Raw genomic sequence first — 15,183 nt, 5'->3', positions numbered from 1 at the left:
ACACACACACACACACACACACACACACACACACACACACACACACAGTATGAGTCACATTTCTCATTCCGTTATGATTGTATAATAGCAAAATCTGACGCTATCCAACTATCACAACAAAACATTGGGCAGTTAAAAAGAAAAGAATCATATCTTTGTAATTTAAAAGTCAGAAGTGACAAACACCGAGTGTAGCATCGAAAACTCACTTTGATGTACAACAGACTAACTCATTCTACAGATCAAAGACTTGTACAGTAAAACTGCTGCTTTTTCCCCCCCGTTTCAAATGGAAACAACGTCTGATGCATATCCTATTGATCATTAATCAAAGTATTGGGACATTAAGAAGCTTAAACTTCTATTGGTTTTGTTATTTTAATACAATTTAACAATTAGTCTACTAGCAATGTTTCAAGTCGGTGAGGTGGAAACCATAACTGTAAAAATTGCATACAGGCTCTTGATGTTTTACTTTTTACTATCACAAATATGAATCATTATAACATGTTTGCATACAATTTAAAGTCAAATTGGTTAAGGAGCGATGGCATGCTGGGAGATAAGCTTCTGAGCTTTCTTGCGTAGACGATCAATACCACGCTCACGTCTGGAACATCCAGCCCGGCTCCGTCAGCCTAAATGCACCTCGGACGCTCACTGATGAACACGTTACGTCTGCAGGACGTCAATGCAACCAGCACAGAACTCCTGTTCAACACCAGTTTAACGTGTTGATCAGAGAGCTGTAGAGGGTTACCTTCGGACAGAGAAAGGCAGTTTCATATTTACCATACAATCTTCTCAACTCCCAAAATGTCAGACCTAAACCTTCAATGACACCAAAACCTGCTGACTTGGAGCATCAATTTGAACAAAAACCTGGATTGTTGAGGCAAATAACAATATTTGAAAGTTTAAAAAGATCAGATGACGATCTATCGGCCAATATTTGTTTAACATTGAAGTTTCTCTAAAGTTGTGACTGACGCGTGCTGACACGTGACAGACTGTGTAATAGAAACAGTTTATCTCAAACACATCTTTGACATTTGACCATTTATTGTCCCTTATTAGCCGACACATGCAGATATAGTGGTGATATGCTGATCAGCCGGTAACACTAATCAGACTCTATCACAGATGATTTCATTGGCTCTAAAGGAAGGGGCTTGTTCAATGATCAATAGGCTGCTCACCGAGAATGTACGACGCCATTTACAACTAGCTTGAACATGTGACTGTGTTTAGTGCTTCACGTTCCAACAGCTTCTGATTGGTGAAGCGGTTATTAACCGACATGATGCACACAGAGGACCAACGCCTCCGGTTACTTTGGGCTGAATGAATTAAAAAAAAGACAAGAAATGCTTTCACCTTCCTCTCACACTCATCGTATTCACTTGGCTTGAAGTGCTTGAGACAGAGAAGTAAGAACAGAACAAAAAGGTTGCTGTACTCCCAGAACGAGTCTGTTGCAGTGAGCCTGATCACATCGGTTGGCTATGAAAACAGATTACGATACTTTCCGTGATCTCTCCCTTTCTCCCTTTGTTTAATATCAAGCCTGCTTAAACATTTAACACCCTGTTCAAAGTTATTGTAAACCTTACTTCACCTACCAATCCAGCCACAGTGGGGCCCACTTACTCCCAAAAGTGACCAACGAGCACCATCACATTACTCACAGAGACGGCCTGTGTTTCTTTAAAAACAAAAAAATAAAAATAAAATCTTTTTTCATTTCTTTTTTTTTTTTTTAAAGAGAGATAAACTCATCCAAGAGGCAGCTGAGGCCAATGTCAACACGAGAAGAATTACAAGCTGAACACGTCGCTCAAATCACATAACAGTTACGGAGCAGGGGGTCGGGGGTCGGGGGGGGAGAGAGGGGGTCGGACTTTGGAAGGCTGCTGGCTGGGGACGGGCAGAGGGCTGGCTGAGGAGCTGAGGAGCATGTGGTTTGGACGAGAATGTGTTCTACTTGTCTCTCGACAAGTACATAAGCAATCGCTTTAACATGTCCGACTAAATATGATTGTCTTCAAAGTAACATTTTCTAGTTATGTTTTGCTTTTGTAAAAATGTCAGGACTCTGAAGTCTGTCTTTCTCCAAAGCTTGTCAAATGTCCCTTCTGCACTCCACCCCACAGTGGCCTCCTCCTCCTGCAGCCTTTCAGCTCAGCCTGGCTTCCTCTGGCTTCCACCTCCTCTCCTCGCTCCCTTTCGCTTTGCAAAAGGAGGTCTAGGGGCTAGACAATGGAGTCCCAATCAAAGTCATCCTGGATGTCATCAGCTGGCATGCGATGCATCTGGAAGTTTCTGGTAGGTATCATGTGCTGCTGGTTCATCTGTGCATGGTGTCCTGGAGAGAGAACAGACAGAGTCAGATCCACCCAGCTGTTAAGCTTTGCTAAGGCAAAAAGCTGGATTTAGTGAGTTTATTCATAAAAACGTGAATATAAGTTTTCATAATGTGCTGCAAGTAATGATGTTAATCATGTCTTTCTCTGTGTCTTCTTGTCACCTGTCATCGTGGGTCCTGTGCTGCTCATGGGGGGCATGTGTGGATATCCTGGCGGACCCATCATGGACATGTTCTGTCTGGTGTCCATGTAGAGATTTCCTGAAGAGACAATCAGAACAAGACTATATTTTAATCCTCAGTTAAACCAGGAAATGCACCTCTTGAATTCAAGTAATGCATCTGATATACAGTTGCTACCCACAGGTGAAACATCATGGTCTATACTATTATCTACATGGATGGATCATGTTTTGTCTTTTAGCTACAGTGTATTTATTACCTGTGGCTCCCCTCAAACAGAAACACGAGTGAGAGAGTAACTCACAGGGTTGGTTTATTTTTATTTATCGTGTTTATTTTTTCAGACATTACTCTTATCTTTTGTTTTTTTTCCTGATGAATTACAAAATAATTTGATCTCTTCAGGCCTGATAAAATAAATAAATCATTATGTGGTTGAACTGGTTACAACTGGTAGACATAAAAGGTTGTGAATCACTGGCATGAACGGCAAGCAGAGGTCATGTGCAAAAAGACACTTAAAAAGGCACTTAGAGAGGGAACTGTAGGTGAGATCAATTCAGACAATGGACTCGTGTATTCATTATTTCAACCTTTTTTTGCAGTTGTTTTGAAGTTCTATATACTGTAAAATACTATTTTCCTCGGAAAGAAAACCAGATAAAATGCCTACATCTTTGCAGATGCATTGGTTATTTAGAGGCAGAGAAACAGCTGCTCTCCTAATGATGATGAACTACACACATTCAATCAAACATGAGGTGGTAGGGTTAAGGAGCGGGAGTTTAACCTGCGTTGAGGTGCTGGCTGGGTTTGCTGGGGTGCATGGAGCCATGACAAACAGTAGGCTGCACCGCCCCTTGTGGCTGGATTACGCCGGTGCGGGCAAAGAACTGGTTGATGGACGAGCAGAGGTCGGCGATCTGGGTGGGTTCCAGGGTCCAATTGTTCAACTCCGCTTGCCTCATACTCTCTCTCAATCCTAAGGGCCACAAAACACAGATTTGTAGACAGAACAACCTGAGTTAGCATCAGAGCTAGTGACGGTATCCGTCTGCACTAAAACGCCTTTGTGACAATGAAATGTATGAAACTGCACCAGCCGACTGAAGAATATAAATTTAGTAAATGAGAAACTAATTAACAAAGACAAGGATAAACTTTGGTTGCAATATATATTCATTACGTCAGTAACCTTCAGTGGGTGATATTTAAAAAACATCCTACCTTGCAATCCTAGACTGTAATTGGATAAACTGACCTGCTGAGCTCAGTGTTTTGGTAATTAAACTTGAAGGCAGTGTTATTTAATTGAAGAGCTCAGTTTAATTAAACTCGTAATCAACTCCACAGTGTCAACACTTCAGCACTCAATCAAAAGCTGGGGCAGTACTGTGCTGTCAGCTCCTGCTTTTAAATCTTTTGTTTCTTCTGTCATCTAGAAAAATCTTAATCTGGAGAACAAATAAATAAAATACATTACTATTATTCGTTTGATATTTGTGTCCAAACCGCACCTTGGAAAGGTGAAAGGTCGACATCAGCCCAGTTATAGCTGCTAGCAATACGACAGCTTTCTTTCAGTGCATCCAGATTTGGGTACCAGTCAGACAGTAAACCTGTAACACACACACAGCACACTATCTGTAACATTTCAAGATAAGAGACTTGAAGGATAAAGAGAATTTTGGTCTCGACACCGAGATCACTCTTGGGGGACAAATACAGATTTACTCCGAATTACATAATTTACGGACAACTGCACAATAATTGCTGCTGTAATTGTTACAAACTGTGGTTCAGGTAATAAAGGCCAGATGATGCATTTTCATTGTCGTCACATTTTTTTGTAGCTGTGCAGGCAGTCGTGTCGCCGAATGAATGAGAAGGCAGCACCAAATAGAACAGGTGATCAGGCTCTAGAACAGTTAAGCTCTGTGTTGTGACCACTAGGAGGAGCCAGTCCACCCTGTAACAGCTGCTGGAGTCACTGGATGCAGCATTGCTTTGTTCTCACAACAGCACAGATAATAAATCAGGTGATGATTTACTGTTCAGCACCTTTACATTTCCATAGCACATAACAATTTCTAAACGCTTTACGACTAAAAATGACAATGATACAAAAAACCATACGCAGCTGTTGTCTCTGCTGACATGTGTCTGAGTGATGGAGATGAGGAGGAGAGAACAACACGGCGGAGACAATGACAGACAGAGGGTCTTACCTGGGTTGCAGGCCATCTGTTGCTGGGTAGGATGGGGCTGGTGGGAGAGGCTCTGATGCGGCTGTCCGTGTTGCTGCGGGTGCTGGCTGTGCTGCGTGTGTTGGGAGGGGTGCGCCGTGTGTTGCTGTGGGTGCTGGCCGTGGGGCGGGTGCTGCGATGGGTGCTGCCCGTGCTGGGAGTGTGCAGCGTGTTGCGGGTGCTGACTGTGTTGGCTGTGCTGGGCGTGTTGGTTGTGGGGGCCGCCGTGCTGCGGGAGGTGCTGTGCGTGGGGGGAGCCGTGGCCAGGGTGGGCTTGGGCCGGATGGGACAGGGGCACCTGGCCACTGTTGGCGGGGTGGCTGTTGGGTTGGTTGTTTGACAGGCTGTTCTGAGTGCTAATGGTGCCACTGGGGGAGTGCTGATAGGAGCAGGAGGTGTGGGACTGCTGGGAGGAATCTGACGGTATGCCCATCAGGCCTGGGAAACAAAACACACCAACACAAAGCTCTTAATAGTGCGGTAACAGATAGTCGGTAACAGATATGTCGATCGACAGACAACTATGATTATTAACAGTTTTGATCATTGATAGTGCTGCAACTGACCTTTTAATGTTGATTAAATTGACATTATTTTTCTAATTTCTCAATAAGTCGATTTGTCTAATAAACAGTTTTCCCGTCTTTAAACGTCTTTTTTTGTATTGATATAAAATCAGCAAAAAATCTGCAAATTCTTACACTGAACAAGCTAATGGCTTCAAATGATTATCCAATCATAAAATTGTCGCAGATTGTTTTTCTGAAAAAAAGCCTCTTGTTTGCAACACTTCTCAATTTTGAGAATTTGCTAATTTTTTCCGTTTCTTCTCATTGTAAATGGAAGATATTTGGGTTTTGGATTACAGCAAAAGACATTTGCAGACCTCACCTTTGGGAATCACTGAATCTAAAAGTAATTGATTAATTGATGGTCAAAATATCTTTAGTTGAAACCATAGCTGGTGAAATGAGACTCCAGGCTAGTACTCAAATACGAGTCACAGTTTCCAGAGTGAGGTGCGTTGGTATAATGCGCTTCAGGATCGTCAAATATAAAAACAGCTACTTCCATATTACAATAACGGGATCACCGTCTCACATGACTGAAGGAATACTTCAGCCCCCAAAGGGCCATTCGTATATCAATGACTCACGTGGTGTTACTTTGAATTTGTGAGGAAAATTTTGTCTCAATGGTGAACGAAGACTCAAAAAACAGAGAAAACACTTGATGAATTGAAGTGAATGTGGGTCGCGTTGACAACAACAAACTATATAAAAACAGCAGTTTAAAAACTCACGACTCGTGCCGTATGATCCGAGTCTCATTTATCCGGTTCCACACTGCTTCCCAAACACATGCATCTTCCCTAAAACCTTGCTATTTAAAAACACTGGCGTAAACAGTCTCACGCTTGCGCAGACGAGGTACTCGTCTATGAGAGTACCGTTTATGTGGCATTTAAAACAGTAAGGTTTCAGTGAAAATGCAAGATTTGTTTTGTGAGTTTTTAAACTGATGTTTTGATGTAGTTTGTTGTCGTCATTTACTTCAATTCATCAAGAATCTTCTCAGTTCTTAAGAGTCTTCATTCCCCGTGGAGAAAAAAATAAATATTGATAATCGATGTAAAAATGGTCGTTTTGCAGGTGAAGAATTCCTTGAAGTAGTTGTACACTTGAGATGGACCAGCTGCCATTTTGTTGTGTCTGGGGATGACTCAGCATCAGTTGTGTCTCCAGCTACACAGCTCTGGATCGTCTTTGACCGATTTATCGTGCCGCTGCACGGCTCTTAAAACAGACATGACTGGTACATGGACATCTGCACACCCAACTGCAATCATCTGAGTGGCAGGGAGTGGTCTTAAGAGGCCCCGTCCTTCACAGCTTTGGCACAGTAAACCTATTTCACTGGAGTGCTTTTAGAGCCGACTCCAGCCCTGCACCTCCACAATCGGTACGTAACACTCACTGCAGGGGTGACAAAGGTGCATCTCTTATCGGCACAGAAAGCCCATTGTCCAACCAGGGAAATACAGAAAGCAATTAACGCGGCACCAGAATAATAATGCGAGCTCATTACCTATTATCAAAGCCAGTGAATTAGCTCACTGTCTACAGCGGCAGAGTGTGAAATCCTCTAGCTCGATTATTTACGCTTTTTAATTGCTAAAGCTTGTCCGACTAAGAGATTTCACTTTTATGCGCATAAAAAAAAGGTAACAACTTTGAACTAATGAAACATAGATGATAGATTAAAGGAGAGGAACTCTTTGAAAACATTAGCATGAAATGCATTTGATTTGTGAAAGTAGGTTATACACAGAAAGCTCGGTCTACTTTGCTCATAACCTGCTTGTCAAGTGCTCTTTGTTTATCAGTCAATCAGATTACAAGCAAAAAAAAAAAAAAAAAAAAAAAAAAAAAAAAAAAAAAAAAAAAAAATGCATTTTGTTCTGCGGGGACTTTTGGAAAGCTGTGCTCTATCCGCTACGATGTATTATATCGTGCACATTCCCCATCATTATGACAAATGAACCTCAAATCCAGCAGATTTGACCTCCTTTACTCCTCTGATTGAAACGCAGCCTCCATGAGAAAACATCTCAAACGTGACAACAAGACGCAGACAACTTTCATGTCATTTGAAAGATATAAAGCAAGAAGGCTGGCGTATCAAATCTGAACGAACCATGAATGCAGTAACATCTGGTTTTACATCCTCTAATGAAATATTTAAGACGTGAACTCTCAGACTCGGCTTTTGAATATGAGACATTACTCTGGCAGAAGACCATGAAAATACTCAGCCTGTGCAATACCTGCTTACTTCACAGGAAATCTAATTAGCACCTAAAGACTCTACAGCCCCAGCTGTTAAGAACAAACCAACATCAGGAATTTGCTCTGAGAGTCATCGCATTCCTTGATAAATAAAGCTTGGGCTCTTTATTAGATTTCCACTTGATGCTCCCGTGAGGCCACTCACCTTGTTGGCTGAAGGACTGCTCAAAAACAGACTTGTAAAGGCTGCGGAAGGAGGCACTGAGATCTTCAAATTCAGAGAACAGGAGCTGCTTGTCCCTGTCTGGCATGTTGTACTGGGACTGGGGGGGCTGCTGGAGGCTCATAGACTGGGACACGGGCTCTGGGTGACTGCTCACCTGGAGAGACGAGGAGATAAAGAACGCTAAAGATTAACAAAAGTAAACGTGCGTTTAGTCAATCACAGTATATTTCATGTTTAATTTGTGATTAGATTTCATGGTAAAAGTACACTGGCTACAGCTTTGCTACATCTGCACCACAGACTACAGCAGCGCAGTATAAAGTTAAAACATATTAATAACATACATATTCAAAAGCGCCGCCATGCTCATCTGGTCATGGAGCCACAAAAACAGAAAAAAACAGAAAACCTCTGGAATATTAAATGCAAAGTTTGTGATTTATGTGAATGCACGCAGCAAACACACATGTATGAGGATGGTTCGAGTCTTCTGAGGAGCCACTTTAATAATGTTTCTGTCTGACACTCGGCATGTAAAGAACAATAACGGATCACAATGATCTAGGTCAGAGCTTAGTTACCGCCTTGGCTCAAATACCATTAAAAGACCAACTCGAATGGACACAAACCCAATACTCTGGTGGCCTAGCAAAATGTATTTAAAACAAAATCAATAGCAATACCTTGTACAAATAAGCAGCCATTTTATCCATGCATTTGTGTGGGCAGTCAGTATTATGCACTGCCCCGAGGTGTGAGACGGCAAGCAGCGCTCCCTCCAGCAAACCAGTTTGTCTACGAGATTCGTAGCAGCGATGAAAAACCATCGCTATTTCACAAAGCAGGACCTGACCCTGTGTCAACCGTGGGGCTAGCGTTACAAGAGAGGCCACGTCCAATTCTTGATCAGAACATCTTCCTCTACCAAGATGTGGCCACGCTGCTGAAGTGCACGGCTCGCAGTCTGGCTTGGGTAAGAGTGAAGAGGTGAAAATGAAGCCAGAGTGTTTACTGTGAGCTTGCTGCTTTGGCTGCGAGAGAGAGAGAGAGGGAGAGAGCACATCCATCAGGCTGAGCCGATCGATGCTCAGCGCCTCGAGCAGGGAGCACTCTAGGATGCAGGAGGACCACACCAAAGAGGGGGCATCTCTGGTGGGAGGACATCAGAGGAAGCGCTTTCCTTTGTCTGGCTTCCAGGAGCGTGCACATCTTTCTCTGTTGCCCTTAACCCCCTTCCTGATGTTGTACTCTAGCGCATGTCCACCCTGAACCTCCGTCTATTGCTGTCTACGGCTGGCTCCTCTGAAGAAAGCCTCCTGGGCGCTTTCCGCTCAGATGAAATATGGGAGAAATATGCGTTTCATTTTCATTCATTCAGTGACTGTGGCTCTCCCACAGCTTAAAACATGTGAATAAAATGAGAATTCATCATTTGGCCTTAGCGCTGAACAAATAATCAGCTCCATCACATTTATATAAATATCTTGTTACAAATATCCAACTCGGGGACATTCATGAGCTGCAACATGGAGAATTACCAGCGTCCTTTAAGGACCAGCAGGGCAACAGTATACTGGTACACTGCCACAGCAGGACCTTATTCGTTCTGTCTTTGTTCCACTGCAACATGTAGATTGATGGTCTTACCGGCGTGTAGCTGTGCACACTGCCCACACTGTTGAGATTGACGGAGGCCAGACTCTGATCAGACAGGCTGTTGTTAAGGCTGCTTCTTGGACTATCGCTCCCTTCCTGGTCTGTGTTGTACAACGCCACCTGAAACACACACACACACACACGTGTACAGTAGCTTGTTATCTCAGATACACACACACACACACACACACTCTCACACTCTCACTAATGTTATTATAATGGTTGTAACGATACATCGCTCTGGATCTGTATACCGATTCAACGATCAACGATCTAAAAACATCAATACACATCATCTTTAAGATGCACTTCATTTTCTAATTCCTATTTACACAGTAAAAATGTATGTTTATATAAATGTAACTGATTGTGTTAAATCAACATTGTCAGGCGTTGTGATATCAGCAGATATTGATTTGTTGTCCAAAGAATCGTCGTATGGATATCGCATCGGGATGAAACGTGTGATTTACATCACTAGTTACTAATTGTTATCACCAATCTTGCTTGACGGTAGCGCACGTCAGCAGTCCTCTGAGACAATGATGGTCTACAGTCAAACAATGTAATTTAGTATGGAAATGTAAAGCCTGAGCATGTGTGTGTGTGTGTGTGCTGCATGCAATGACATGTCATAATAGCAGAGTGCTTGCTTTCCCCTTCACTGAGGGTGTGTGTGTGTGTGTCGGAGACACAGGGTGCTGCTGAACACCCACCACAGTCACTAAGGGGTTCAAGCTGAGTGTGTGAAGGGGTCTGGAGACAGCTGAGGCATTCCTATCACTAAAGGTCACACTGCTGGCGATGTCAGCCACATCTGCTCACCGAGTGCAAATACGTTTGGGACAACTAACAAAGGATTGCAGTGCAGCCGAAGACACTGACCTTTCAATATAGCAGCGAAACTAGCCGAAGCACTTCAGGACGACAATCTTAATTATCGTCTAACAAGGTTTCAGCCCTCCCGCCCTTCCCAAATAAAGTGCACCGTCAGACAATCAAGACAACAGTAAGAGCGAACCAGATAATGACTATAATGATATCCGCAGAGAATAGTCCATGTGTTGAGTTTTGTATTGTGAGAGAGGAATGGTAGTAATGCACCGATGGCGTTGCGGTGGAAGAGGGCCTGGCATTCAAAGATCGGTGTTTGTGTGTGTCTGTCCATGACCGACTGCAGCATGGTGGCTTCTGCTCATCGCTGAGAGTGGAACAGAGTGGGCTCTGTGCTCAGCACAATGAGACAGCAGTGGCAGCAGCCTTCAGGCAGGCAGATTGGCCCGGCCCTGCCCAGCATCCTGCCTCTCAGCGGCAGCAGTGGACTGAAGCCTCTTGTGTTTCTGCTGAGGCACAGTGAGCTACTGCAGAGGCCACGAGGACGCGAGCAAACCCAGGCAGCCTTGACTGCCTTCTCTGCTCCGACTGATTGGTCCGCTGACTAACACGCTGGTACGACTCCAGGACGCACACATGCAGAGCGAGAGCGTACGATCATATTAAGCTTTTAATATGGAGCTTGGCTCCTGAGCCGGTAGAATGAGAGTACTGCAATTAAAAATAAAAAAAACTGATGAATCCAGGCAACACTGTACGAGGAAGAGGGGGGAGGCTGAGAGGAGAATTGGGGGGGGGGGTAGTAAGAGAAGCTCATTAAGCAACTCTAGCCTTCCTCCACTCAGTGTGGGCTTGGCTCCAGTGTTCATTAGCGTGAAGGGGAACTCAATGAACAGCTAAGACTGAAAGGCTTAAGCACGTCTACAATATCAGCCCTACAATGCTAATCAAAAGCAGCGTGCCACAGAAATATAAATGTTATGTGTAATGAAGTCATAAAACAGGCTTTTAGCCTTAAGTCTCTCACCGCAATCTATTTTTACTCCACTCACCCATAACGTGTGATGATTTCAAAACATCACTGCTCTGTGGGTTACGCAGACCCCAGAGTCCCCCGAGTGAAGACACCCACTCGAGCATGCTCCGTCACAGACAAACACCCAGTCGCATCTCGCCCACTTGCGTAGAAGCATGCACAAACATATGACACACACGCGCATTTCTACAGATACAGATGTGCACAACGGCAGGATAACACACACAAACAAAAACACACAGACAGAGGCAGGCGTGCTCATACAGGCAGGAGCGGCTCCACAGTAAATACTGTGTACAGTGTTAGCTAGCAGGCGAGCGAGTCAGAGTTCTATTCTTAGCAGTGAATTAAGTAAAAAGCCAGAGGTGTCTTTTACATAGGGGCCTAATCTGGAGCATGAGACATGGATTATGAAATCAAAGCAAGATTGGCCCAGGTGTCTCCAACAATGCCAGCTAGTGTTCAGCACAATCCCTGCATGTAGGATTGAACAGACAGGGAGTGAGAGAGAGAGGGAGAGAGGAGAGGGGGGGAGCCAGACTATTCATCAGCAAACACACTTCACAACAATCCCCTCTTTCCCTTCATCATCACACTTCAGTGCCAGAGTTTCATCACATTCAAGCCAATGTTTAGGGCCGGCTCTCCCCCCCCCCCCCCCCCCCCCCCCCAGCGAAATGTCAGGATGTATGGGAGAAAGGCACAAAAAAAAAAAAAAAAAGAGGGGGGGGGGGACAATTTTGTGAGGAATGTCCGACAGAAGAGAGAAAAAGAAAAGAGATTCCTGCTGGTTCAGTATTCGCCCTGCCAGCGTCTCCCATTGGTCTATCTGAGAAGGCGGGAATGAGGGAGAGAGACTGGAATAGAAAACGGAGAGAGAGAGAGAGAGAGAGAGAGAGAGAGAGAGAGAGAGAGAGAGCGAGAGAGAGAGAGAGAAAACCAGAGAGGGAATTCCTGTGGCTTGGCACACTGCACCGAAAGAGGCGTGGCCTGTCGTGTGTTTACAGTGTAAGACAGTGAGAAACAAGCTCTCTCCGAGGAGTTCAGGCCTCAGATCTGTTGCTATTTAACTTTGTCTTCCGTTCACTTCGCCACCTTAACAGTTTTTGTCGCAATCAAGTGAACAAAAGACACAAATCAAAACTTCTTTTCATCAGCTCTTGCAATCACACAGTAGTCATCATGTCTTGTGCAGTTTTAATGTTTTCTGCTTGTTGCTCATGTGAGTTATTTGACTCGAGGTATTTGATGGCAGGAGGCCAAACTCTAAGCTGTCAGCTCTCTACATTAGGGCCTCATTATGCAGTAACCGCTGGTGGAGACTGGTGCTGTGGCAAGTGCTTGTTTGTAGCAATCACAGAGAGAGAGAAAAAAAAAAGGGTCATCTTTCCACACACATGGGCCCATGAATCTGTCTGCTAGAGCAACATGAAAAACGGCATGTTTTCTATAGAAACAGCCCCAAGCTAATAGTGACTGACATACTCATCAAAACAAGCTGTAACATACTGTACATACATGTACACACAAGTTAAATCCAGTGGCGGGCCCTGCATTTTATACCTAGGCCTTCACTGTTTTCCTGCAGCTGAAATACCACCTTATAACCACATGATGGCGCCACAGTTATTAGTTTCTAAGGCTGTAACTATGTACGTATTAAATGTACGTACCCATGTACGTACCGTTCGGTACGAGACTTGCAATATGTTTGAATAGTACTAGAAAATGCAGAAGCTCATATTCAGGAAAATATAATGTTTTCTGTGCTCATGGAGGACAGTGGTTCTCAGCTGGTCTGGCTGTGGGACCCACCATCACTCCTTTATGACAAGTCGCGGCCCAAAGAGATCGTCTCACGATTTTACTTTCACAGCTTGAACATTGAACGTACTGCTCTGCAGTGTCTTTCCTCGTCTCAGTCCCCTGTGTCATGGTGTGTGGTACATCTCACGCAGTCAGAATGCCCATATTTGATTGGCTGAGCTGCATCACGTGATGTTATTCACTACCCGACTAAGCCTCTCGTTTCACGATAGTCATGTGCTCGCCCACTGACCAATCACAGCACACTCTGCACCTCGCGGCAGAGCTGCACATGGACACTGAGCGGCATGTAATGCTGACGTCATTATAGGCCGGCTAGCAGGTGCTGACACGTCAAAGAATACGCCCAACATGTCAAACTAAAGATCTGATTGGTTGAACACTATGACAATCAACAATATCGTCCCCATTCACTTAAACTGCACATGGATTCACTTGAGAGACTGCAGGCCTCGGGCCTCTCTTCTTACCTAGAGACACAGAGGTGAAATCTGATTGGATAAAAGCTCTACTTAAAACAAGCTGCACTGGAAGCAGAGCAACTGAGGAAGACATTAGCTGTGCAATGAGAAAATAAGATAATGGAAAAAATATTTTTATAAATTATAATCATGTAGTGTATTTAAGAAAAAAATATTAAATTATAAAATAGATATAGCTTTGTGATTCTGTTTAGGCCAGCAGAGAAGGCCTTGCAGGCCCTGACGGCCCACCACTGGTTAAATCACACACCGACATAGTCCCCATCTCACACTCACACACACACACACACACACACACACACACACACACACACACACTATAACTCCTCTTTCCTATGAACAGTCCTGATCACATTTTTTTTTTTGTAAAGTTTGCAGCAAATGAATAAGCGACTCTTGTAGGCTTTTCTAAAAGTGCACTTGAGAGCTGCCCCCACTGGGCCCAGAGGATGAGAGCTTAAGGTTAAAAAGCCTATTTAAATTTCAGAGTGAGCGGCACACTCACAGCTAACAGCTAGCAGTCCCTGCAGCTTTGCTCTGTGATGTACAAGTGGCTCCAAGCTTTTACACACATATTGAAAAATAAAGAGAGCGAGAGGACCGCGAGAGGCGGCGGTCACCTGTAGTGCGACGGCGTAATGTGTTCACAGAGTGAGAAACGCGACTCTGGGCGTCAACCTCCACTACAGGCGTGAGTACAGAAACCCCACGCCGCGTGTGGTGTATCCTATTGCTGGTCTGCACGGGACTGTGTAAGGTCTACCGGGTTGCGAAGTGCTAAGTATCAGTGTGAGCATCACATTTCCGTGCTGAAGATAACAAGAGCCTGTTGTTGTTGTAGAGGAAAAAAGGTGCTGCAGTGCAGATAGTTGTGTATTTTGGTGTGGGTTGCAATGCAGAGAAGCTTTAGGCATATGAGCATGTGTGTGTGTGTGTGTGTGTGTGTGTGTGTGTGTGTGTGTGTGTGTGTGTGTATCTCCCCTCCACTAGAGTGCTCCTCGCTCTGTGGGGAATATTGCAGTAGGTGGTTGGAGAAGTGGGTGGGGTCAGGGTGCAGCAGTGTAGCCAGGTGTGTGTTGGAGCTGGAGGCTGGATGGCTGGCTCTAGTACCTTGTTAGTCACAGTGTTGATTGCCAGTGTTGGAGAGGCACTTCCAGAGATCATACACTCCATCCCCAAAGACTCCGACTCCAGGCTGTACGGCGTGGATGCCTGTGGGGGTTGGGGGCGGGGTGTGGAGGCAGACAAAAAATAATAATAATAAAAATTCAGCACCATCTAATTATCGAACACATGAGATCCCACTGCAGGTTGCAAAGGAAAGACCTGTATTATTTGTATAGTTTGTGAAAAATATCCTTCTGCACGATACAAAAAAACAAACCAGATCTATTGTCATTTGGCAGAGCAACACCTTTATTTAGGTCACATTTGAACTGTGCTTTCTGAGACGGTGGAGGCAGCCCCCCCTAACCCAACCCTCACCTCCCAAACACACACACACACACACACACACACACACACACACACACACACACA

At 44.4% G+C, this 15,183-nt stretch overlaps 1 protein-coding gene across 3 annotated transcripts in view; it reads right to left on the bottom strand.

Annotated features, from left to right (window-relative positions):
* Positions 1 to 15: 15 nt before the first annotated feature.
* foxj3 (forkhead box J3) overlaps positions 16 to 15,183 on the bottom strand; it is a 69,809-nt gene continuing 54,641 nt past the window's right edge. For all 3 annotated transcript variants that reach the window (XM_031844710.1, XM_031844536.1, XM_031844625.1), the window contains 8 exons: positions 14,755 to 14,856; positions 9,457 to 9,585; positions 7,789 to 7,963; positions 4,777 to 5,232; positions 4,066 to 4,167; positions 3,339 to 3,530; positions 2,528 to 2,626; positions 16 to 2,365 (listed from right to left, as the gene is read on the bottom strand). In XM_031844710.1, the coding sequence (XP_031700570.1) occupies positions 2,253 to 2,365; positions 2,528 to 2,626; positions 3,339 to 3,530; positions 4,066 to 4,167; positions 4,777 to 5,232; positions 7,789 to 7,963; positions 9,457 to 9,585; positions 14,755 to 14,856 (1,368 nt within the window). In that variant the 3' untranslated portion in view covers positions 16 to 2,252. The remainder of the gene's footprint in view (positions 2,366 to 2,527; positions 2,627 to 3,338; positions 3,531 to 4,065; positions 4,168 to 4,776; positions 5,233 to 7,788; positions 7,964 to 9,456; positions 9,586 to 14,754; positions 14,857 to 15,183) is intronic.

Source organism: Anarrhichthys ocellatus, unplaced genomic scaffold (genome assembly GCF_004355925.1).
Source record: "Anarrhichthys ocellatus isolate YVR2014 unplaced genomic scaffold, GSC_Weel_1.0 scaffold1, whole genome shotgun sequence".
Lineage (NCBI taxonomy): Eukaryota > Metazoa > Chordata > Actinopteri > Perciformes > Anarhichadidae > Anarrhichthys > Anarrhichthys ocellatus.
Note: the sequence above shows the minus strand (reverse complement) of the source record. Positions and strands in the feature narration are given on the sequence as shown.